Source organism: Melozone crissalis, unplaced genomic scaffold (genome assembly GCF_028551555.1).
Source record: "Melozone crissalis strain CALT ecotype California unplaced genomic scaffold, PUWL_Pcris_2 ptg000061l_1, whole genome shotgun sequence".
Classification (NCBI taxonomy): Eukaryota; Metazoa; Chordata; class Aves; order Passeriformes; family Passerellidae; genus Melozone; species Melozone crissalis.
This window is the reverse complement of record NW_026535839.1, coordinates 9,465,743-9,491,311: the sequence shown is the minus strand read 5'-3', so window position 1 is coordinate 9,491,311 and position 25,569 is coordinate 9,465,743. Positions and strand designations below refer to the sequence as shown.

At 44.2% G+C, this 25,569-nt stretch overlaps 2 protein-coding genes across 3 annotated transcripts in view; one reads left to right on the top strand and one right to left on the bottom strand.

The window, feature by feature from the left end:
* Positions 1-11,068: 11,068 nt before the first annotated feature.
* The window catches only part of SAR1B (secretion associated Ras related GTPase 1B), a 14,682-nt gene continuing 181 nt past the window's right edge, over positions 11,069-25,569 (bottom strand). For both annotated transcript variants that reach the window (XM_054287721.1, XM_054287722.1), the window contains exons 2-7: positions 21,292-21,362; positions 18,320-18,439; positions 17,470-17,535; positions 16,829-16,932; positions 16,547-16,678; positions 11,069-15,065 (exon numbers count right to left, since the gene is read on the bottom strand). In XM_054287721.1, coding sequence (XP_054143696.1) covers positions 14,949-15,065; positions 16,547-16,678; positions 16,829-16,932; positions 17,470-17,535; positions 18,320-18,439; positions 21,292-21,346 — 594 coding nt within the window. In that variant the 5' untranslated portion in view covers positions 21,347-21,362 and the 3' untranslated portion in view covers positions 11,069-14,948. The remainder of the gene's footprint in view (positions 15,066-16,546; positions 16,679-16,828; positions 16,933-17,469; positions 17,536-18,319; positions 18,440-21,291; positions 21,363-25,569) is intronic.
* The window catches only part of SEC24A (SEC24 homolog A, COPII coat complex component), a 23,383-nt gene continuing 22,356 nt past the window's right edge, over positions 24,543-25,569 (top strand). The window contains 2 exon segments of the mRNA XM_054288266.1: positions 24,543-24,616; positions 25,325-25,560. Of these exon segments, the coding sequence (XP_054144241.1) occupies positions 24,543-24,616; positions 25,325-25,560 (310 nt within the window).

Sequence of the window (25,569 nt, the reverse complement as noted above, 5' to 3'; positions counted from 1 at the left end):
GCAATTTTTGCAGCTCCAGCTTTAAAATGAGTAAGTTTGGGGGATAAAGCCCAGCAGCAGGGATGCCAGCCCTTGTGCCCTGCATTCCCAAAGCCAGCTGGGGCCAGGTGCCATGCTGGGGGACACAGGAGTCCTCAACACACACACAGAGAGACCAGCACACAGACCTGGCATGCTCCAGCCCCCCTGAAGGGCTGTTCTGGAGAGCCATGAGCAATGAGCTGGTTCCAGTCAGGTTTTTTAACCCACCCCACAGGGAGCAGCTCTGGAGCAGCACGGGCCAAGCAGCATCACTGTGTGGCCAGAGGCAGGCTGGGGACACATCCCTGTGCCATGGGCATCACCTGCTCAGCACCAGCTCTCTCCTAGCAGCAAAAGAACCCATGGCTGAGATTTCAGGCTGAGTCACAAGGATGCCAGGGCACAGCCAGCCACAAGGCACATTTATTGGCACAGCAAGAGCAAGATATCTGCTGAGCCGTGAGGACTGAGGCCACTGCTCTGATCTGAGGCCTGCGAGCATCTCTCCAGTCCTCTGTGTGTGCTGCACAACAGCTCCAAAACCAGCTCATACCAACACACCAGGAGGGAGGAGGAGTGTAAATAAAGGAGCATAAATAGCTGAGCTCCAGGAGCACAGGCTGGGAGTGGCAAGGGCATGGCATGGCACTGGCACAGCCAGAGTGTGCCAAGAGTGGCTGTGCCTCCCCCACTCCATCAACAGCCACAGCTCCCACCCAGCATCCCACCAGCCCCTGACAGGCATCTGCAGCGTTTTCCATCCCAAGCATTAGAGGATGTTCAGTGATGGTGAAGTAACAGCCACACCTGGCACCAAGGGAGATGTCACTGCTGCCCCTGGCTCACAGCTGCCTGTTGGAAAATGTGACCTGAGAGTTGAAACTCACTGTAACTCTCTGCTTCCTAATGGGGGAACACAGGGTGCCATTACTGGCTTCTGAGACTGCTCACTGGCTTTTTTTTTATTGTTTCATAAAGTCTTTGGCTTAGCCAAGGGTTTTCACCTGTTGATAATTAAGTGGACAAGAACTGCTTCAGCAAACAGAATTACCTTACACTAAGGCAGGTGGCAGCACTCTGATAGCCCAAGGAATCACACTGGGGCCCTCACAGAAATCACATTTCAGCTGATTTTCCAGTCTGAGGGTGGTGTTTGCTGGCTGCTGGAGAGCTGCGATGCTGGGGGCTGGCAGAAGTGAAATTGTCATGCATACACAAACTCATTTTGCCTTTTGGTTTCCATAATGCATCAGTGAAAGCAGTTTGTTGGAAATGAAGGAATCAGGGGAAAGGTTTGTGGACCTGGAGGGCTGTACTGATGGGGTGAATAAGCAAGGAATTGTCTCATTGCTGAATGACTGGAAAGAATGAGGAGTCTGCAGCAGCAACTGAAGCACCTTCCAGGCTAAACCCAGCTGGAATGAGCATCTGCAGCCCTCAGAAGGGAAGCAGCAGGAGCAGGGGCGCTGCTGACAAAATATCCCATCCCCTTCTCTTCATTTTGTGCCTCTTTGTCTTTCCCAGGGAGGCTGTGTGGGGCTGTGTCCCCCTGTAGGACCTGACACTCGGAGCAGGGCTGTCCCCCCGAGGGTGCTCCTCTGATCTGGTGCAAGTGGAAAGCCAGCCACAGGCAGCAATTTAATCTGCATTTTGCTCTTAGAGTTTGACTCACTCCAGACTAAAATTCAGAGCCCAGAACTCTTGGGGTGGGGGAACAAAAGACACCTGAAACACCAAAAGCTGAAGGCAGTGGGCAGGATGACACCAGTTCACTGCCTGCCCTGTCAGACCTCTGCTCCAAGCCTGGCCTCCCATGGGTGCTGCAGCCCCTTTAAAGGATGCTTTTAGCCCCCCTCTGAGCAAGGGGACTGACACATCCTCCACAGATAAATTTGCTTCAGACAGGCTTTTCCCCAGCTCACTCCAACTCTCTCAGACCAGTCCCTGGAGCAGGGAGCAGAGGTGACCCAGTGACACAGGGCTGGGCATGAAGGAACAGCTTTTGGGGTAGGAATTGCTCCTTTCTGCAGGAATATGAGGCCCCAGCAAGGCCACTGCCAAGCTCCTGATGATGAACACCCCACTTGTGCCTGCTCCAGCCTGGACACTGCTGACTCTGGGCAGGCATCCCAGTGCTGGGCAAAGCATTTTTGGGAGTGCAGTGCCACTGGGCTGGTTTGCATTGCCACGTGGATCACACCGAGTGCCTGCAGAGCAACTTCATCCCCTGGGGCAGCCTAGGAGCAGCTGAGGAAATTGTCCTACTGGCTGCAGTGGCACTTGCTGTGCCTGTGGAGGGACAGCTCTGCTATGGCTCCCAGCTTTGGCACCTTTAGCGAGGTCCACATGAACCACCGGAGCAGCAAACAATGCAGCAAAGCCACAGGAGAAGGGTGGAGACTCTGAAATCGTGGCTCTTGTCAGGTACAAACACTGCCTGGCTGTACAGCAGCTACTTCCCATGTGGTTAATGCAAAGAAATGTAAAAATAACTAAGAGCAGCATTTGCTGTAGCGATGGAGCAGAATCCACCTGACAGAGACAGAGCCAGGTTTCAGCTGCCCAGAAGCTGCTGCATCCCCAGCCCAGAGTCAAAAAGCACTTGGAGATCTTTTCTGGGTAAAGAAATGGACTGTTTGAGCCAGAGGGGAATAGCTGAACTTCTCCTGGAATTAACTGCAGGCCCCTGGTGTGTGGGAGCAGCAGGACAGAAGGAGGCTGGGAATGACAGACCAGAGCCCAGCCTGAGCAGGACTTCCACTGAGTGTGACACTTTAATGTCAATGTCCCCCACTCAGTGCAGCCCCTCTCTGGGCTTTCCCAAGGCAGATATGAACCCCAACATGAAATGCCTTTAAAACACAAACATGGCCTAACACTTGTCCTAACATTTCCTAGCCTACTCTTGATAAGAGAAGAACAACCAAACCAGGCTGGCTGGCACCAGAAACCACCAACGAGCAAATCTGTGCTGGATGGAGCTGTGGGGTTAAAGAGCTTCTCCTTAGTCAGCTCCCACCCACAGGCACAGAAGCTACTCAAGAATACAGCTGAGCAACCCATCAATGCCAGCATCCACACTTTCCTGCAATTACAAAGGTATTTAGTCTTATAAAAGTATATTACAGGCACATCTATAATGAATATCTTGAGATATCTATATATGAAAATCTATAAGGGTAAATACCTATAGATGGCTAGCTCTATAAATACAGTTTTTCATCTGCAGATAGTCAAGATATCTTGAATATCTGTAAATGAAAAATTATATTCCTAGAATTTAAGGCTGAAAAATCCAATTTCACATGGGAAGAGAGAGAAGAGTTTACTTGTGTGCTGAGATGTACTCAATGATACTTGTGGGTCTCCTCCAACTCAGAATATTCTCTGATCCTGTGTGATTCTGTGTGGCACCAGCCACCACCAAGGCTCAGTCTTGGGGTGCTCAGAGCACAGGGGGTTCCCTGCATCCCCTGGCAGGTGCTCATCCAGGATGGGATCCATCCTCTGAACTTTGTCTCCAAGGAAATGTGACATTGCCAGCTACCAAGAAGCTGGGGTATACATTAGTGATTTGAATAGTGGTTATCTTGAAAATATTTTCATATTTCTGGTGTTCCTGGGTATTGGGAGCATGGCAGAGGGGTGCTCAGGACCAGCAAGGGTGATCCAGGCTGAGGGTTTCCCCTTTTCCCAACCAGGCCAGGCAGCGGCCCAGGCCAGCCACTGCCTGTGTCACGCACAAATCTGCATTTTATGCTCCAGCAGATGAAGAACTGCTGTTCTCACAGCTGTCTGACACAGAAATCATTCTTTGGGAAGTTCCTGGAGGAGGCAAAGCAAAAATGCACCCAAATACAGGCAGAACACTGCAGAAGCCCAGTTTGCTGGGCAGCCTCCACTGCCCAGGCAGGACCTCTCTGCCTGACCCCCTTTTCCCCCCAGGATTTCAGCACCCACTCCCACCCCACACTCCTGGTTTGTAACCAAAGGCCACTGCAAACTAGACTGAGATCACCAGATCATTCCATGTTAGACACTAAACAGACATGAGATGATCACTTCAACTTAATTATATCATAATTAAGCCTTCATATTCCTGTCATCTGGAACTGTCAGCGGCAGCCTGAGTGGAGCTGCTGCTCCTCTCCAAGAGCCGTCACTCAGTGCTCCTGAGAGGTGTCAAAATAGGGGTAATTGTGTCTGCAGAGCCAGCTCCTGGCTGTAAACAGGAGGCTGTGCCTCACTCCAGAGCTCTGCAGTGCAGCAGGGGCTCTGCCATCCCCTTGCCAGGGCTAATGATTGCCCAGCAATGTGGCAGCCTCAGTGCCCATGTCACCCATGGCATCCTTGGTGTCCCATGCCCCAGCACTGGTACCAGCATTGCACATGAAATCCTCCTTGCCCTGTGAGAGCCAGCTGTGTAAAACAGGTATTTAATCATCTTATTGGGAAAAGTTAAATTTAAATCGGCATGTGCATTTCCCTACAGGATCAGAAAATGGGGCTGGGGGTGTAAATGTGGGGAAGATGCCTTTCCCTGAGGTTCAGCTGAGCACAGCCCCCAGTCCAGCACATGCAGAGAGGTGGATGGGCTCTGTCTCTGCTGAGGAGAACCATGGCCCCTTCCAGCCTCTCTGCTCACCAGCCTGATCCTGCTCCCTGCCAGCCTCAAGACATCCATCCATCCATCCATCCATCCATCCATCCATCCATCCATCCATCCATCCATCCATCCACAAACCCAGGCTTTCTTCTTCTCCATTGGATGCCTCCCCTCCAGGCCAAGTCACAGAGATCCCTGTGCATATAGACACTACTTTAACTACAATTTTATTATTATTTAATCTTACAAGCACCCTGTAATTCTTGCAAGGTTATTTAGGATTGTCTGTCAAAATTCCTGTCACCTTTGTGGTTTCCAAATGAGTCATTACCACTGTTCCAGCAACACCCCATCAGCTACAGGGCAGGTGGAAAAGAATGTCTCCTTCAATTGGAGCAGTGATTAATTAGAAGAATAATAACTTCTGTGAAGGGTTTCCCTCACCCTTGGCCAGTGCACCTGCTGCTGACCTTTTCCTTCTCCATGCTTTGACAAATACCCAATTAATCACCCTGGGAGGTGGCTGTGACTCAGTGCCTCATTCTGGGGAGCCCTCTGACCTCCAGCCCACGTGGCTCTTGGTCCTTGTCAGCAGGATCTGATTTGTTTGTGTGAGCTGGCACCACACACATGGGAGTAGAAGGCAAACCACAGCCAGGCACAGGAGTGTGCTTGGCACGTGGCACCACGGGCCCCAGGAGGTGTGAGCAGCTCGAGCAGGGACTCACAGCCTGAAATGAATGTGGGGAGAGACAGCGATGCTGACCACCAGCTCCATGCTCAGGAGGTGGGGGAGGGCTGGCTCACAGCCCAGGGCAGCCAGTGAGCTGCTGTGGCAGGTGGAGGCATCAGGATGGAGATCTGGAGATCCCAGCCCTGGAGATGCTGAGCAGCCTTTGCAGCTGCAGTTGACACCACCATGGAGCAGAGAGTGCTCCACGTGCTGCTGGAGCAGGGCAGCCATCCCTGTCCCTGTGTCCCCAGCATGCAGAGCTGGCCCTGCCACCTCAGCTGAGCCACAGAGCAGCTCACACCACGGCAGTGAGGGGAGAGATCCCCAGCTGCAGGCAGAGGCACACAAAGCAAATTAGAGCAGAGCTGCTGAAATCCACACCACAGCTTTTTGCATCCACTGCATACTTTTGCAGGGGAAAGCTGCTAACCACATTAGTCTTCCTGAGCTGCTTATCTGATGAAATTGCCGTCCTTTGCAAGGGTATGCTGGCCCCAAACAGGCGCCTGTTTGCCCTTTCTTGCTCCCGAGTTTGACTTTCTGCTGTTTGTGTTCACAATTCAGCAATTCAGTAAACAGCTGCAGAGGACGTTTCATTCCTTGAGAAGAATCCGTTCCTCTTTCCCCAGCTCTGTGCACCGTCGTTCTGGAGATCATTGCACAACTCCCTGAGCTCTTTAAAAACATCAGCGGTGAGAGGTTAAAGATTTTAAAGCCTGCTGCCACCTATGGATGGAAGGAAAGCAGTGAGAGCAGGAATCCTTCCCGGACTGGAAGGACACCTGAGCTGGGGATGAGGTCCTTGCACTGGGGAGATGCCAGCAGCCCTGAAAGGCAGGAGCTCCCTCCTCCTTCACACAAACCCAGCAAAGTGCAGGACACAAAGGGCTGAGGAAGCGTATTGGGAAATTTGCTACCCATCATGTGATACAAATAGTACAGAGAGGAAATAAGCCTGGGTTTTGGCCTGCTGTATTAATCTGATTATGGTGTTTTCATTGACAGACTGCAGCCTGCCTTCCCCTTTGCCTATTTGTTCTGTTGTAATTAAATCCTTAAAAAAAAATGTACATATTTGCATTCAAATTTCTAAGGTGATAATATCTGCAATAGTACTCAACAATAGTACTCAACTATTGTGGAGCTATGAAAACTACAGAGCAGCATATTCCACTTTCAGTGGAGGAAACAGGGATATGTCTAATATGGATGATGTTCTAGATAACAACACATCTACAATATGGATATGTTATTTTTATAGCAGAGCCCTTAGTTCATGAAGAGGCTCTTTGGGCCATGGCAGGGAACATCTCCCATCCCAAGAGAATCCCACCAGACCTCCCAGTGCCGCCCTCTGCCCAGCAGGACCCACCTTCACCTCACACTGGGCAAAGAGGAGAGGGCAGGCACTGTGGGGCAGACAAAGGCCACCCTTCAGTGTTAAATGAGATGTTGTTTGATACATGGTGCTCACACACTTCTTTTTTTTTTTTTTTTTTTTTTCCTCTGGTTATCCCATGTATGCTCTGGAAGTAGAAAATGAGCTGAAAACAGGCACAACCTGATCCCCTTATCTCAAGCACCCACCACCTCACCTTTTAGAAATAGATATACTTTCAGCACAGGGTTCAAGATGTCCTACTGGTTTATTATTTTAATTTTTTTTTTTTTTTGTAATTTCATCAGCTTCTTGAAAAACCTGTTTTTCTTTTATCCTGAGTCATTTCACATGAAGAAACTATTGTTCTAAACTGTGACTCATCAGTTTGCATCACCACTTTCCAAACCCCTCAGGGGCATGTGGGCTTGGAAGCCGGGAATGGGAGCCAGCCTTTATTTACCAATAAATAGGCACTTCATTTCTGCATTGACTCATGGCTGGTTTGCTCCTGTTCCTCAGTGAACCTGGAGCTCTGTTTGCTTTTGTAATCGTTTTTTATGAGGAGCATTCACATGAACCACATCTCACTGCCAATCTTCTGATGTTTAAATACAAATGCTTGCAAGGAAAGTCAAGTATCTAAATGATAGACCTGAAATACCTGGAAATATCAAGTTTCTATAAACTGCCACAAGGCAGAAAACACAACTGTTGGTTAATGAGACACCTCTAATTACAAAAATTCATGGGGAAAAGGAGGCCAACATCCAAATTATCCACGACACTGAAGCTCTTACACAGATCCTCACTATGTATTTTGGAAATCTGAATCAAAGGAGCTCTTTTGGAGCTAGAATCCCCTCTGTCACTCAGAGATACATCACCCCAGTCCAGCAAATGCAGCACCAGCAGTATGTGAGGGATGAACAAATTTTGCATGAGCAAAACTTAGCCTTGAGAGTTTAAAGGTGCAAAATGAAAGGCTTGATCCTGCTTTTCCTACACACCAAAACCTGAATAATTCTCTTCCTGTCCTCCTGCAACTGAGTAAGTACCAATAAAGAAACTAAGAATTTTGGTGGTGTTTGTCCTTCTAACCCCACAGACGTCAAGATCAAATTATACTCAGCATCTTATCCTAAATACCTGATGCTGCAGTTCCCTGTGGGACATAAATTAAATCAGGGCTCAAATCTCTTGCAGCTGTAGTGTTGAGTGCTCCAGCAAACCTTGCCATGGTCCAGTTGGGCTGGGATTCATCTCAAGGGCAGGAGGAATGCACAGGGCCCAGAGCAGTATATTAACACAAATTATATAACACTAATCATATTAACACTAATAATTGTGTGAATGGTTGCACTTGGTCTTAGAGGGCTTTTCCAGCCTAAACAATTCTATGATTCTGTGTGCAAAGAAAAGCACAAGAACATAACTTGAAAGTGGGAATAAAACGAATGTTTAAACTATGACTAGGATGATTTCTGCTAAGTACCCCACAAGTGGGTTGCACAACATGATAAGCTTAAACTGGGGCATAAATTTCTGGCTTTCCCTAACAGCAAGTAGCCAGTTAATGTGAAATTTTAGCACATTTTTTTCTTGCCATCCTACTCTTCTATGCTGTCCTTTGTACACAATTAGGAAGCTCATAGGAAAACCATTTAAAATTTCTAGTCAAAATTTCCACAGTAGTCACTGACACTTCACTGCTGGCAGAGCTGCCCAGCAGACAATATGGGGTATGGGTGCACTGGCAGGGAGGAATGAGCTGAATTTGGGGCTTTAGGGTTTTCTTTGGCTCTTGTGCAGCAGTAAGGTGCCAACCCAGGCTCCTCACTGAATCCTTCCCATCAGGCACAGCTTTCCACTGAGAACATTTCCAGTGCTGTGGAAGGTTTGTGGGCTGCTCTTTCCACTTCACCTGATTTTTTACTCAGCTCAAAAACCCACAAACTTTCTAAAGGTCAGGACTGGGAGCAGGCTATTCCCCAGGCAGACACAGCAACATAGGCTGCAGGGCTCAGGTGCAGCGCTGCAACACATGTCCTGTGGGCTGCATGGCACAGGAGGGAGAGGAAGGCACATGCTGCTGCAGGAGTCTGGGGGATGTTGTGTGTGAATGGAGGGGCACCATCTGTTTCTGAAAGGACTGTGCTCAAGCATTTGCTGAAAATGAGGTGGGAGTTTGATTGCCTCTTCTGCAAAATGAGAACATCAGAAATGGAGTAAATAAAAAGGACAGAGATTTGTTGGAGCAACTCCAGGGGAGGCCACAAAGATGCTCTGAGAGCTGGAGCATCTCTGCTCTGGAGACAGGCTGAGAGAGCTGGGGTTGCTCATGCTGGAGCCAAGAAGGCTCCAGGGAGACCTCACAGACCCTTCAGGCACCTAATGGGGCTCCAAGAGACCTGGAGAGGGACTTCAGACAAGGGCATGGAGTGACAGGGTAAGGGGAAATGGGATCAGAGTGACAGAGGGGAGGGTTAGACTGGATATTAGGGACAAACCCTTCCCTGTGAGGGTGCTGAGGCCCTGGCTGCCCAGAGAGGCTGTCCAGGACAGGCTGTCCTGTCCCTGTTCAGGGCCAGGCTGGATGGAGTTTTGCTGTCCCTCCTTGCATGACTTTTTCACCCAGTTCCCAGGGCAGGCTTTGGGACTCCTGTGCCTGCACAGACAGGCTGCTCCTTGTCCCAGCAAGCACCTGCCCTGTGCCCTCCCACTCACTCCCTGTGGCAATGGGCTGGATCCCAGAAAGCTCCAGCCAAGGACTCAGGGTAGGACCAGCTCCTTCCCCAGCACAGCCTCGTCCTGTGCAGGTCTGGTACCATCTAATGAGTGCAAAAGTAAAGTCTCCATCACCCATTTCTCTCACATATTTTTCCTTCTTTTGCAATCTTGAGATTTGCACTTTTTTTTATATTTTGCAGAAAGGATCAAAGTCTCAGTCACACATCTGTTTATTTTAAATCTGGAACATACAAAAGAAGAATTATTGTGGTTTTTTTCTAGATGCTGTCTTTGTCAAGTGCTCTTATGCCCACGAGGTGTCTGAGATATTACTACAGAAACTCACAGCATTTTCCCTCTTTTCTGGTAACACACAGGATGCTTTTTTTGCTTTATTGCATGAACCTGCTTCCCTTTCACTAAACATCTTCCAGCAGCACAATGTTCAGCAGCAAATTCAAATTTGCTTTGTACTCCCAGAGAGGTGCAAGCAGTTGACCAGGTCAGCCAAGGACTTCACCAGCCCCATCTCCATGGTGTGCATTTCATAATTTCTTGTTTACAGAGACATAAATAGACTCATCCCTCAGTCACATGTGTGAGGATCTGTTACACATTCTTCACTGCAGTCAGACTCACAGCAGCTCAGTTAACTTCAACTACCCACAGAGGAACTTTTTGGGTTTTCTTCATTTCTCACAAAATATTAATGACAAACTTCATGTAAACTTCATACTGCTTCTCTCTTGCATTGTGCCTAACAATGGCTCTGCAAACACAAGCAGAATTTCTTCTTTGATAGAGGTGTCTCTTTCTCAGAATTTTTAAGCATCACAGTGTTGGAATAAAGCTCCCCCCAATTAGTGTGCCACTAATTTACACCAGGTTTGTGAGGTATCTCCAGCAGCTTCTGTGTGAGGGAGGCTTCTGTCACCCTGTTACAGACATGGGCAAACAGTGCCCACGTTAGGGAGGCACCATTTCCTTCAGGGCTGCTGTGAGAGCTCTTCTTGTTCAGGCAGAGCCCATCATGGCCCAATCCCTCCAGCCACCACTGGCACCACAGGGAAAACAAGGACAGGAGCCCTTCCACTGACAAGGACGATGAGGCAACATTAGCAGATTGAAAGCTCCTGAAATGAAAGGCATCAAAGGCTCCAAAATATTACTGTAAGATTTCTCACTATGATGCAACATGTGCAGTAAGAAACAGGGTCATAAGAAAAACAAGGGATATATTTTTTAAATTATTATTTTACCATACCTGCTCATCAAATTTTTAATTGTAATTCAAAAGCAGACAAAAAATAATTTGGAAAATGTAAACTAAGGAGAATGTATGCTTAGGGTTGGAAAATAGTTCTCTAACAGTAGGTTAACACATTCTCCTGTGGGCTACACTCAAAGTTTGATCTCAGTGGCAACACCCACTCCATAGTCCCACCAAGGGGGCCAATCCTAGAGCACAGCTGGATTCTAAGGAAGTATCACTCACCTCTAAGAGCATATCTTTCCATCTTATTTTAGAACTGCAACAAAGGAAAGGCAATTTTTTCCATGTTCAAAGAGTTTTCCAGATAGAGGATTTTTTTCCATACACCCATGCACAGAAATTGAGCAAAAATGACACAGAACTATTACTATACCCACCCAAGAAAACCCAAACTCACTCCTAGACCATATACTGAGCACACTTTTTTTCTGATTTTGACAATTTCACAAGAACTACCTGTTTAAAACTTCCTAAAATTTCAAGGAAAATTTTATTTTCTATTCCCAATACTTGTATTTCCAGCATAGGATGGGACAAGATAATAACAAATGCATCAACAAAATGTTAAAGAACACTTTCACCTTTATCTTTTCTTCTGCAGTTTATTTTATAAATTACAATTTTCAACATTTAGTGCACTCACATTTCAGAACAGAAACACCAGTGCAAAGAGTGGTTTGTCCAAGTGCAAGAAGTTACACATCCCCACTGCCCCCAGTGGATGAAGCCCCAATGTAACTCCTCAGTCCACAACCAACAACAGTGTGTTAAATGTGAGCACGTTGCAGTCAACAGAAACACTGGACTCTGGTTGGAAACAACCAAATACTTTGACAGACCAACAAGAGAAGAACAATTTGACCTCCAGCACACCTGTGAATTCACTGGGATTGGAGACCACCTCCATCATTTTTCTGAACTGACATTATTATAAAAAGTGAATGCCAAATGTTCTTTATTTGATGCTCACATCCAATTATCAAAACACAATAAAGCTCCCATGCATGCAGGTACTGTACTCCAGTGAATGCCACAGGTCACCTTTGGCACAGCATAGTCAGGACCTGAACACAGAAATAATCCTGATCTGGCAGAGAATGAATGAGAAAGCTTGGAGAGCTTTCCCATCTCCAATGCCAATAATTGTTGCTGAAAAATGCATTAAACCAAGACTGAAATACAGCAATCACCTCTCAGTTATACAATACATACTAGACCCCAATTTTAGATTTTTTTTTAATTCTTAATTACATCCAAGCAAAAGAAATCTTCAACCCAGAGATGCTGGTAAATGGGGTCACTGCTGTGAAATACAGGCCACTGTCAGAAGCATTTATTAGGATCTTAGAAATCTGCATTCATTTCTCCTAAGGAACTGTTGCAATGTAAAAACAAAATGAGACAATTCATAAATAACATCTTTATTAATGAGTTTTCTTTTCCACATTCTTTAAAGTGATGTTCAATTAAAATCTGCATAGTCAAGAGTGCAAAAAAAATCATAGAAGTCAGACCCAAATGTGAACACTACTTGTTTTGAAGCAAGACTGGCCACAGTCATAGGAATAAAATAGAAATAAATGGCCAGGGGGATATGGAGGGGGTGGGGATGAGAACCATCAGGAAAATTCTCATCAGTATATTTGTCTATGAATAAAGTCTTCACACAAAGACACACAACACTCATTCACATTCATGTGCACAACAGAATGTAAACTACAGAAGAAAGGTCCTTCCTCTGCTGAATGAAATGAAATAGAGCAAGATTATTTATGTATTTCACTGAGCATTGATCACCTATTCCAACAACATACCCAGCTGGATAACACAAGGTCCAGGTTTCTCCATGCCCTTATTACAATAACATTTCAGCCACCATCCCAGAGCAGGAACCAGGGAACCAAGAGTGTTTCCACAACACTGGGAACTATTCTTAACACACACTTTTAAGCACCATCACCTCCCTTCCTTTTTAATTTTTAATCGGATTACCCTTTTCTTTAGTGCTGCTGTTCACAGTTGGTTGGAAGAGCAGGTGAGGAGGACCCTCCAAGCCCATGCAATGGCTCAGCCTGTGGAAGTGCAGCACAACATCTCCACTTCCAGCTTCATTTCCATAAGCACAGGCAACACAGTCCCAAATCCCTCACATCAACACCACAATGTGACTCTGCAAGTAGTACTTTTAATATTTACACCATCTAGTGATTCAGCTGTGGTTCTCTGCATTATCACCATCATCAGAAAAAGCTAGAGAAAAAAACCAAGAGGCACATCCCCTACATACTGGCTGTAGGCAGTGAAGACACACACTGTGCACAGTGGTGAGAGGCCACTTCTTGCCTCCAGTCTGGATTTGTGCAGCAGAGACATCACTCCACAGCTGAGCATGAGTTAAAATGCAGAATTCTCTATGTTGGTCATTTGGAAAAGCCCTCCAATGCCCTCACACTGAGCTGCACCACACACACACTGGGCTTAATGTTTTGCATGTGATTCTGCAGTAATAAACTTCATTTACAATTTATATTAGTTAGGTTCTGAATTATTCAGATGCACAATCTAGGACTGTGGGGAACTGATCATCAATATTCAATCCTACCAGTTCAGGTTTGGGCAAGGAATAAGTCTCATTTATTTGCTTTGTGCCTACAGCCTTTAGATCTGAGATTCAAGCCCAGAGGTCAAAAGGAAGTTATTTGTGAAATCAAACCAGTCAGAAATACATTTGCTGCCCTGGATATTGGAACATAAGGCCTAAAGTATTTTGGAGAAGATGTACAAGAGAAAGTAAAAGGATTCAGTACAACTTGCAGCAGTTTGTATTTGTACAAGGACAAAACAAACTACACAGCGAAACTCAAAGCCATCAGAGCAAAATGGTGACTCCAGGGCTGAAACCCCACATTCATTTGGCAAATTGGGAGTAAAACTTGCCCAGCACAAGAAAGCACCCACCACAGCTCCCAGCCAGCATCAATAAAATGTGCTGCAGCATCCTTTCTTCAAAGACAACCTGCTTTCTCCTTGGGGAACTAACACTCAGAAGCAGGGAAAAGCAGTCAGAAACTAGAAAGAGGGACTCAATTTTACCCCAGAAATAAGTGCCCTGGGCAGCCAGCAGCTGCCACACTGGTCAGGTTTCAGGGCAAAACCATGTAAAAGAATCCATCTAGCCCTAAAAATAAAACTGGCCAATGAGTGTGAGCTGGTAAACTTGCAAAAGCAGCAATGGCAACCCCCTCTTTTTCCAGGAAATTTCATGGGCAAGTCTTCTGGTAGACCCAAAAATGAATGAAATTGGAAATGGGATATTTAGTGCAGTGGTATTCTTATTTCTTCAGAAAGAAACCGTATTTCTTGTGTCACATCAAGGGTTTAATTCAAGAGACCAGTAGATTAAGACCACCTTTGTCATTAATTCAAGATTTACTTTGGCACAGCTAATTTAGACTTTTTGTATTTGTGGTAATAAGGGCATCACAGTGGATTTTTCCCTTACTATGGAAAATCCTAAAATAAATAGAATTTAGTAGTCTAAAAAAACCCACCTTACTCTAATCTACAATGAAACTACTTTGTGGCCTGCTTGTGTTTCAGGAAAATATCCCACATATTCAGATCAGCCTCACTAGTTAAGACACATTAAAATGAAACATTTCCCATTAAAGATGCCGAAAACTGGATTTAAATTTATTGCATGACGTTGCATAAGAAAGTGTATTATTGAAAACTGTAAGGCATCATGCAATTATCCATCAGCTAATTATTTATTATTCCTTGAAAGATGGTTATATACTCTAAAGTTATAAAACCAGTTTCAAAAAAGTACATAAAAAATTTAACATAAGCATTAAATATTTTTCACATGTTCATCGTTTTCAGCTGTTAAAAAGTGCATTCAAACATACTGTACTGGAAAGTTGCTCTGACCAAAAATGGTGCTGGAGACTCATTAAATTAAAAGCTGCAAAAGGATGTTGCATGGGATTAGAAAGCTCACAGGTTGTGGTATTTAAACTTACAAACTTGCTCGAAATAATTTCGCAATCCTCACACTTACAATTTAGCATCAATGATAGAATTAGCTAAAAATGTGTATTTTTAAAATTGAACAGTCAAATGAATTCAAGTTATGTACACTGAGTGATCAAAAAGGAGCAGACACGGGGCCCAGGCAGGGTGTGCTGCTGGGACCTTGGCAGGCTCAGTTGATGTACTGGGCCATCCAGCGGAACCCCTCCCCGTAGCCTTGTCTCTTCAGCACGCTGCACATGAACACCTCCAGGGGCCTGGCATTCAGGTCCTTCAGTGGTGTGCTGCCCTGCAGAGAGACACACACAGCCCCTTACAGCTCCTTGGAAATAAAACATGTCCTTACAGTGCCCTTATGAACAGCAGCTATTCCACATGGACATCTGCTTCTATGGAACGCCCCTATTTAACTTGTGTCTGACACTGGAATTTTGGAAAATAAATTAATCTAAAATCATAGAATGGGATGGGTTAGAAGGGATCTTAAAGCTAATCTCATTCCAGCCCCCTGCCACGGGCAAGGATCTTCACTATCCAACCTTCCAACCTTCACCTATCCAACCTTCCACTATCCCAGGTTGCCCCAAGCCCTGTCCAACTGGCACAAAAACACTTCCAGGAATGGGGCATCCCCAACTGGCACAAAAACACTTCCAGGAATGGGGCATCCCCAGCTTCTCTGGGCCTGACACCTCCACAGAGAGACAAGAACAAGTGACCTTAAACTCAGTAATTTGTGTGCAAGAGCACCATGCATGTTCTCACGTGCATCCACACTGGAGAGGGGATGTGAAACCAGAACAGAACAGCAGACATGCAAAGAGAATTTTACAGCTTATATTTAGTGTTCAGTCACAGTTCCCTGCACTGTTTGCAACAGTTTTCCAATCAGATAAAAAAAACATTTGCTACAAATTTTAGGACTGACCAAAGCATGAATGCCATGTGCTGGCTTGCCAAAATCAGCACAGTGCAATAAAGCTGCTGTTCAACTGGAGATTCACAGTGGTGTCAATCTTTATCAAATACATGTGGTGGAAAGACCAGAAAACAAGAGGGCAAAATGCAACAAACAAGAAAATACAGATTTCTTCTTGTCTGACCTAAACTATGACTGGCACTGCACTTAAAGGGAGGCACCTAAGAGTGAATAAGCAAAGATGAATTGCAGGGCAGGTGCTCTGAGCAGAGCTGGTCAGCTAAAGGAGAAAATCTGAATCTAGAAATCTGCCTTGTTGCTACGGATGCCAGTAGGAACTTTCTCTTTTCCACAACCTACAAACTTAGACTTCTACAATGGTGTAAATCTATCTCTAAGCTTTAGGCAAATATGTTAGGTAGAACATTATTAAAGCTTGCACTTGAAATGAGAAAGATTCTATTCAGTTTTCTCTCATAATTCACTCTACAACTCTATAGCCTCTGAAAACTGTTTTAAAATAGTGCATAAGAAAGTTGAAGTACTAAAAATTATTCTAGATAGAAATACATTTTCTCTGAAAAAATGTGGCATTAAATACCACATGTATTTAAGTGGTTAATTATGTAAAAAGTTGTAGTAGACATACATTTAACATACACACACAAAGAGACTCTGGGATTCATTCTATATACTGTTATTATGTACTAAGTACTTTATAAATTAGAAAAACATTTCTTTTGTATAGCAGGAGCAAACCAGAGTCAACACAAATAAAGCAAACTAACTGCCCAAGCAAAAAACCTCACCAAAAAAAAAAACCCCCAAAAAAACCACAAACCAAGCAATACCTTTCCTGTTGTCTGGCCATACAGACCAAATGTCTCTCGTAACCTCTCTTCACTGATGGCTTCAGGTCTGTCAATCTTGTTACCAAGAATGAGGATAGGCACATTAGCAATGGTTTCATCTGTCATTAGTGACTGCAAAGGAATGGAGAAAGGAGGACTGATTAATTTAAAATACAGAAGGTCAAATCACTACTCCTCAGTTACAGGTGACAGCAGGGGTCTGTTGGGTATTTGAGCTTAGTTCTTAGAAGTTCAAACTTTCAAAAGTTCATTTAAACTTACATCAAGTTCTTCTTTTGATTCAAGCAATCTTTCATGATCTGCACAGTCCACCAGGAACACAACACCATTAATTGCAGGCAGGTAGTTTTTCCACACTCTGCGAGCTACAGGGAAAATAAAAAATAAAAATAAAAGGAAATTATTCCCAAATAACAGAGTGATGCATATTGGTAATTAAAAAGCAACAGGTGCATGTGAGTTTATTAATTTGATTTTTTTAAAATTCTTAGCTTATGTTGCCAGTCTTTGGAATGCAATTCATGTTTTACAAAGTTTGAAATAACAGAACAAAATCATAATTCCCTCTAATGTTATCACTGTTCTATCCCACATGAATGCTGATGTGTGGAAATGGTTTTTCTTTCCCCAAGCATTATGTCAACAAAGGTAAGTCTGAAGGTAAATGCAAGGAATTCAAAGTACTGAACTCCTCCTCACAGTATTAGTCAAAAGTTTCTGCTCTACTGCAGCTCTTGCTAAATCATATTTGTGATTTGTGATAAATGGTGGAGGTGGGCAAAAGAGCAGCCAGTGTCATAGAAGAGTTTGGGAAGTCAGTCTCTGCAGCAGGGCTGTGTTTCTGATTGGAAGCAAACTCCAGCCCAGTTCAGTGAGCTTGAGTGAGCAACACACACTCTTACCTTGAGCATGTCCACCCAGATCAAAGGTAGTGAAAGTCATGCCAGCAATTGTCAGCTCTTCTGAAGCTGGAAATACACAGAATTATGTTCTAGGTGAAGACTATGCAGTGCTTTGGAAAAGTCTGGCCTTCTAGCACATAGATTTTACTTTCTTCTGGTTATTTCCAGTATTTTGTTATTCAAGAAGACATGAGAGTAATACATTCTCTCAAGATCAATGGCACATTCATGTATCACCAAAATGTTATTAACCATTAAAGCATGTGTGAAATATCTACAATGCTAAGAAGAGCAGAGTATTCCTACATTATTTATCCCTCATGTTACACAAACAACAGTTGGCTCTGACATCTGGTTTGCAAAAAAGATTTTGCATTTGGCATTTTGTTTTCAATACCGTTCAAGGCTTCTCCTCTTCACATCCTTTCCCAGTTTCTCACCTCCTTACTAGACTTCCCCAATCCACATTTTCAACCTGTTGAACTTTTTCTCCTGCAAGGTTACCAGGATAACAATTGCACAGCAACCTCTGAGACACAAACACTGATTTTCTAATTATACAGAGAAGCTGGTCCCAAAAATTGCAAGTCCCTATTTCTTGCAGCTTCTATAGTACAAACTCTCTGCTTCATTGTTCTGCTTGATATTCACCTCTTAATTTTAAATATAACATCCTGAACTATCCTACACACACTGTTTTTCTGAGATTACTTGAACTATCCATGGATTGCAATCCCAAAAATCTCGTATCTCCCCAGTTACACTGGTGGTCTTATAATCAGATCTGGCATAATCAGATCCTGCTTTTCTTCAAATGCTTTCTAGCTAAGGAGCAGCACTATGAACTTACTGGGGTGTAACGTGGGGACATGCTGTCCCAGTCTGTCATCTTTGAGCATGTGCAGCAGTGTTGTTTTTCCAGCATTGTCCAGTCCAAGAAACACTAGTTTGCCTGATTTCTTGTACAGTCCTAGAAGAAAAAATGACCTAGTGATTAATCAGTTCAACAGAGTTCGTTTCCAGCACTAGAGATGATTTTGCTCCTAGGAACAAAGTGTTACAGTCACAGTACAAAATACAGACCAGGCAAATTCCAGCACACCTTTATCAGTGCCCTTTATCCACGCTGTACAAATGACATTCCCACTTACCACAAGGCTGCTGCACCAGGTAACATGCAGCTTACAGGATGCTTGGCAGGACAGGCACAAATTGGTGTGAATGTGTCAATCATGGAATGCATTCCATTAGCTTAGGAAAAGCTTCTGACAGAACAGGACTAAATGCTACCAGTGTAGTTTACTCTGCCCCAGCAAAAGGACAGTTCTGCTCACAGGTGGTGGAGAGATGGGCACAGACCCAGCACTAACAGCAGGCTCTGGACCATGGACCATTCTGAACCTGAACTCTGTTCACCTACCTTCAATTACAGCAAAACACTCATCTGAGACAAAAAAAAATTCAGACCTCAATCACAATAATATGGAGAAATTGGATTCAACATCAATAATCATAATTTGTGAATGAATTCTTTAATACTGTCTAACACATTATTTGGACAAAAAGTAACTTTCACCCACATCCTCAGGAAAACTGTTGGCTACATCTTGAATGGCATTGTCAGGACACTTCTGACACACTTTGTCCCATGTGACAATGCTTTCCTAACAGGAATAAGAAATTTTATTTTCATTGGTTGCCATCTTTATAAAAATGTCTTCTGCCCTTCTTCTCCCCCTCCACTTGTAACCCCAAAAATGCAACAGTTGCTGTGAAGGAAAGATTTTTTAAAACACAAACACCATATTTCCTTAAATTGGAGATTATCAAAGGGCAATTCTCTTACAACTTGTCAACACTGTATCCTCTGCCAGAATTAGTTTTCACTGCTTCAAACTCACTGATATTCAAAGGAAAACATTAAGATATATTAAATTTAAACAAAAAAATCAATTCTGTTCTGTACTACAAAAAACCCCTATTTTCTGTAAAGTGCTATGCTCCTGTGTGTTGGGGTGTTGAGCCAGCCCTGCTGAGGCTGCAGCACTGCAGGGACAGAGGTGCCTCTGCCCAGCAGACCTTTACACCACTGCTGTTTGCTCACCTCTGCCTCTGAGCTAATCTCAGGGACCACATTCCAGCTGGACATGTTTTGTAACTTGCAGGAATGAATATTCTCTCCTATTCATCATCTTATTTCATTAATGATCTTTATTACTCCAGGTCCTGCAGAGTGTCTTCATAGTTCTTTCATGTACAACAACTTTTACTTCCCAAACTCACCTTCTCACATGCCCACATCTACAATAACTAATAAACTGTGGAGTGGAGGAAAAAGTGTTAATGGTTACAGAGAAAGAAGTGGACAAACATTTTCATATACTAACTTACATCACAGGAGAGACTGCAGTTCATGCTCACCTTATGAGTTAAACAAAACTCTACTAACCTATAGGAAAATAAAAATATTTTTCCCCCTCTCAGCCTGCAGATCCAGGATTCTTTGCTTCCCAGTCAGATGTTGCTGCTTGCACCACAACATTTCAAGCTTCCCAGGTGTCTTTCAGAGAAACACAAGACTAACAAGCAGCCATACTTCAGCTCCTGGCTACACCAAGACCTGAGGTTTTATACATACATACAAACTAAAAAATGTTTTTGTGCCTCCCAGAAGTATACTTGTGCAAAGTTGTTCTTCCTAAAGTGATCCCATTAACCTTCTGACAGACAGCACAGGGAACTGTGGGCAGTTTCCCAAATGTTATGATCTGTCTTTTTCAACTCTAACTATAACTAAGAATGCAAAGAAAAAGCTTCTTTTAGAAAAAGAGGGGCATAAAAGAGGGAGCTGTTTCAAGCTCCTCAGTCTTTCAGCAGAATTAGCCTTTGCTTGCACAGGAATGGAAGAGCAGGCCAGTGTGCAGTAATCACTGTGCAGCTAAGGAAGAAGAGATAAGAAAGATTAATCAACTTAGTTAAAATTTCACTGGCTAACATTTTGATAGCAGGCCAAGGGTCTGACATTCAGTGCCAAACTTTAAACTTTCAACTGATAAAAGGTAGGTGGCACAGTTTGCTATGACTTCTTAGCCTCCAATGCTTTTTGACCACTTCAATAAAATCCTTTCAACTTGGAAATTGTGTCTTTTACCTATGTGATCTGCAACTTCTGATCCTTTTTTTAGTATCCTAACACTAACTGAATCCTAACATTAATTTTCCTCATGGTTGTGGGGTTTTTTCATCTTGCACTGATATGGATTGCAGACTTTTTGAAGAGGGAATAATTTTCTGAGGTTCTTGAGTAGGTGCCAGTGAAGTTTCACATTAATTTCTGTGGCACAGAACAAAAACTCACAGAACAAGGTGCTGCTGAACATGAGAAAGAGTTTCAATATCTGACACTAATTTTTTGGAGACAGTCCCTCCTATTTGGATTCTGAAATGATAGCCTCATGTGCAAAAGGACTGAATTAAATAACTGAGTTCAGTTCTTTACAGCAGAGAAAAATCAGGAGAAGACCCATAAAAGCCAAGTGAATTACACCAGCTTAAATGTAGCATGATTAGAGAAGTCTGACCTATTATGATCATGAAATAAAATGTAATTTTTTTCAGGAAGTGTTAATGTAAGACACAGTGGAGAGCACACTCTGGAAATGCTCAGTATTGATAAGTGAAACTTTTGTTTGAGTGTTACTGAATGTACACCAAACCAAATATTATTATTTACCCAGCAGTCTTATTTGAAGATAACAGAGGTGAGCAGATATTTTACACAAGAATAGCAGAAAGGAAAAGCCCCAAACAATAATGACTTACCTAAAAACTGCAATACACTACTGAAACCACTGTAAATCCAATCAAATAGGAACATATCTGAATCTTATAGTCTGAAATAAAGAGAAAACATAATGCATTTAAGTTCTGTCAGAACAGCACATTAAGCATCAAAAAATATTTATAGGTAACAAAAATAATTTAAAATCCTATGTTTAAAAAAAAATGGTTTTGGTAAACTGTATCATAGACCAGTTAAATGACAATAGCAAAGATTTTCCCCTCCCTTGGGAAAACACTACATGGACTGAAGTCTTTGCAAAAAAGTAAAAATAATTTTATCCAAAGTACAGTTTGTTGAAGGTATGTGATGATCCACTGAAGATTTTAAACAGGATTTTCACTTTTCAGAGGGGAAAGGTGGCACTTAGAGAGGGCACTAGAGGGAGACCAGTGCAGATTTAGGGCTCCAGCCACCCCTGGGAGCTGCTGGGGTTCAAAGTGGAGGCAGGAAGAGGTGAAGAAGTTTTGCAGAATTGAATCTAGAGAAGTTTGATGCCAAATAAATCCTGTCCACACAGAACCTGTCTGTTTGGCTTGTTATGGAAAACTACCTAGCACAAAGCACTTAAATTACCCTTCAAAGTCAGCGACCTCCTGTATTGCCCTGCACAGGCTGCCACAATTCAAACCTTAAATGCAAAAGTTTTGTTTAAAAAAACCCACCAGAGTCCTGTATTTCCCCACTGAATTCCTTCAGCTTGGATTCAATAACAAGCTGAGCTGAGAGCCCATACTAGGTTCATTGTGTAGCCATGAGTGATGAATTTCCTAGCTTTCATCTTAATTTCCTCATTATCTAAAGTGAGGATAATCATAGAATCACTGAGGTTGGCAAAGACCTCTAAGACCACTGAGTCCAACTGTTAGGCCAGCACCTCTGTGTTCAACACTTACACCAAGTCCCCAAGGCCACATCCATGGCACTTCTGAGTGCTTCCAGAGGTGGTGAACCCACCACTGCCCTGGGCAGCCTCTGCAGGGCTTCAGTGAAGAAATTTTTCTTAATACCTAATCTGAATCTTTGCTGGCACAACTTGAAGCTGTTTCCTCTTGTCTCGTCACTTGTCACCTGAGAGAAAACACCAACCCTGACCTGGCTACAACTTGTCAGGGAGTTGTAGAGAGTGATGAGGTTTCCCCTGAGCCTCCTTTCTCCAGGCTGAGCCTCCCCAGCTCCTTCAGCTCGTCCTCCTCAAACTTGTGCTCTAAATCCCACTGAAAGCACCAGTTTGACACAGTGAACTGTGAGCATTTTTGTTCTCTTGGAGACTAAAGGGCAACATCCTCAGAAGCCTTTAGCAGCTAATTCCTACTGGAATACATGACCCCTGTGGACACTGGAGTCTGGCTGCCCTGGAAAAACTGGGCTGCACTGCTAAACACAGCTGGGAGAGGCATCCTCACTGCTACAGGGGCTCACCACACTTGTTCAGAAGCTGCCTTGGGGCATCACAAGAGGACTTCAGGGCAGCTCTGAGCCTAGAGCACAGCACACAGGAGTCAACACACAGGTCTGAACCAGCCCAAAAATCCAGGCATTCATCACAGCAGCTACACTCACGACAGAGTTTCTCTGCTATGCAACAACAGGTACATCATACAGAGCTAATGTGGAAAGAGGAGTGGATATTTAAATGACCTTTGCTTGCACTGGAACAAAATCTGTTCAGATGACGAAGCACCAGGTGCCTTGGTTTCACCACAGCTAACCCTTAAACCTTTAACCATGACTCTGAACAACACAGCAGCTGCAACAGGCACAATTTTTAAGAATACCAATCAAATATGCTTGTCAATGCATAAACACCCAGTTACACAATGTCATGACTGAAACTGTCCCTTGCACGGCTAAAAATCAAAGGTCAAGAATAAGCAAACATGGCAGAACACACACGTCAGCAGATTTATTTATTGCTTGAGCAAAACAGCAATGGAGAAAAGCCTCTGTGGGGCTTAGGGAAACCAGCGACTCAAATAACCTGCAAATAAGGGCAAACAGTGTGATGTAAGAGAAGTGCTCAGATTACTGAGGTGAGAATAACTTCAGTGTTCAGTTGTATTAACCTGTTCCATCTATTACACTTAGGTTTACAAAAAACATCAACCAAAACAATCTTCATGCATTACAGAAAAACTTTAAGGGCTGAGATTCAAATGATTAATGTGAGAGCAGGATTGCTCCACAAACACAGCTGAAGTGGCATTAATACAGGTTCAATTTCCATCACCACAAGAAAAGTGGTGCTGGAAACAGAGCTACCCAAATCCTCCCAGAACAACCTCCATATCAGCTGGCAGCAGCTAAAGGAAAACACTTTCAAAATGGGAAAAAAATGAACAGCTAATTGTAAAGGCACACAGGTAATATTTGAATAGCGATATTAAATCTGCTCTTATCACATAGGAAAACTTTATAATTCAGAGCTGTGTCAAATCAAAGCATTACAAACCAGAGTGACTCTGCTCTGGTTGAGAGTTGTTATGCTGAGAGCAAATTCAGGGAAGAGCTGAAGCTGTTGAATGTATACAGACTCAAACTCTCAGCCTCACATTAAAAACACCACAAAAGCAGAACAACGAGGACTCAGCAATCACTGTTCACAAGCCATGATGGAGATGAAGGTACTATTTTAATGTTATTTCAAGGGGTGATTTGAAAATAATCCACTGGAAGCAGAAAAAAGCTTTGAATGAAAAGCTGTGCTGGACCAAGACAGTTTTTTGATACCAACTGCTTTTACAGACATCACCAGCTCACTGTGTCTCCACTGCAAAGACACCAAAATTAACTTTCTAGTATCAGTTCACTGACATGTCTACCACTGAAAAACATCCCCTTCAACCCTGGTCAATGTTATTTCAGCACCAAAGCATCACCCAGTAACTCCTGTGGAGCCATTCCACCACTCCACAGCCCAAGGACGTGGGGCTCACTCACTGAGGCTGGAGAATGAGGAATTCCCCACAGTGGCTCTGGTAACACCGAGCCAGCCTCCTGAAGGGAAAGCTGCTGACAGCATGGACTAGCAAGCAAACTCACTCACAACTCTTTTATCTTCTGAAAGCCAGGAAATTTTTTCCTCCTACACTCAACCAGTGTTTTTCCTAGCTAAAAATTCATCATTTCACTTCCAAACCTTAGGACAGTGCTCACTTCTGAAGACTCTTGAAGTTAAGGTAAGAGACAATATCAGGCTTTTAAAGAGCATTTTAAATGCCTTTATGGGACAATGAGGAAACAGAAACCAGTGACACCCAAGAGAACAGCTCTGCACGAACTGGGAACACACTGTGCTACACCTGTGTGGGGACTGTCAGCAAAAGAGAAGAGATCCCAGTCCAGCCTGAGAGCACCAAACATCAGTTTCAGCCACAGCTCAGTCTGAAACCACAACCTGCAAGCAACAGCTTAAAGCCTACTGCCAAGGGTGTATTTTTAGTTTTTCAAGCAGGATGGAAACATGATAACTTGAAAGTTATAATTTCACACATGATCACCATAACATTATAAAATATTACCACAGGCAACAAAAGTAGAAATCCCTAGGAATCTCAGTGGATAAACTGAGATTCTACAACACAGTTTATTCTTTGATTTGAAACTGCACTTGGATGTTGTATTTTAAGAGCTAAGGAAAGGCATAGTTAGAAAATTAGGTAAAAGCACAGACTTTCTAAAAGTATTTTGATAATTTTTTGACAGCAACTAATTTTTGAGCCAGCAGAGTTTGCCTATGAGAACAGCACTACAACCCCACGAGTTCCCAAGGGCAGCTGGTGCAGAGGTTTCGGCAGCCCTGGCTCACAAAGCCCAGCTGTCAGAGCACATCCTCGCTGCAGGGCTGCCGAACATTCACTGATAGGGAACAAAACCCTGAAAAGCAGTAACTTCTGAAGACATAACAACACGTCCAACAAGCATTGCCCTGTCTATACAAGGCGGCAGACGGCCCAGGGAGGCTGCAGGGCACCCGTGGGTTACGGGGTTCCTTAACGCCCCTCACCAACACAGAGCCCCGCAGGCAGCGCTGCTCCGGACCTGCGGGCACCGTGACAGCCTCAGGACCGGCCGGTGCCGCCAGCGGCCCGAGCAGCCCAGGGCAGTGCCGGGGGGAAGAAAGGAGGCGACAGAAGGAATAGGAGGGAAGGGAGGGGAGCGGCCGGTCCCGGGCCCCGCGCAGGCCGCAGCTCGTCGGGGCGCGCAGGGACCCCCGAGCAGGCCCAGCCGCGGCCCGGAGGCCGCTCCCGGCACGACAC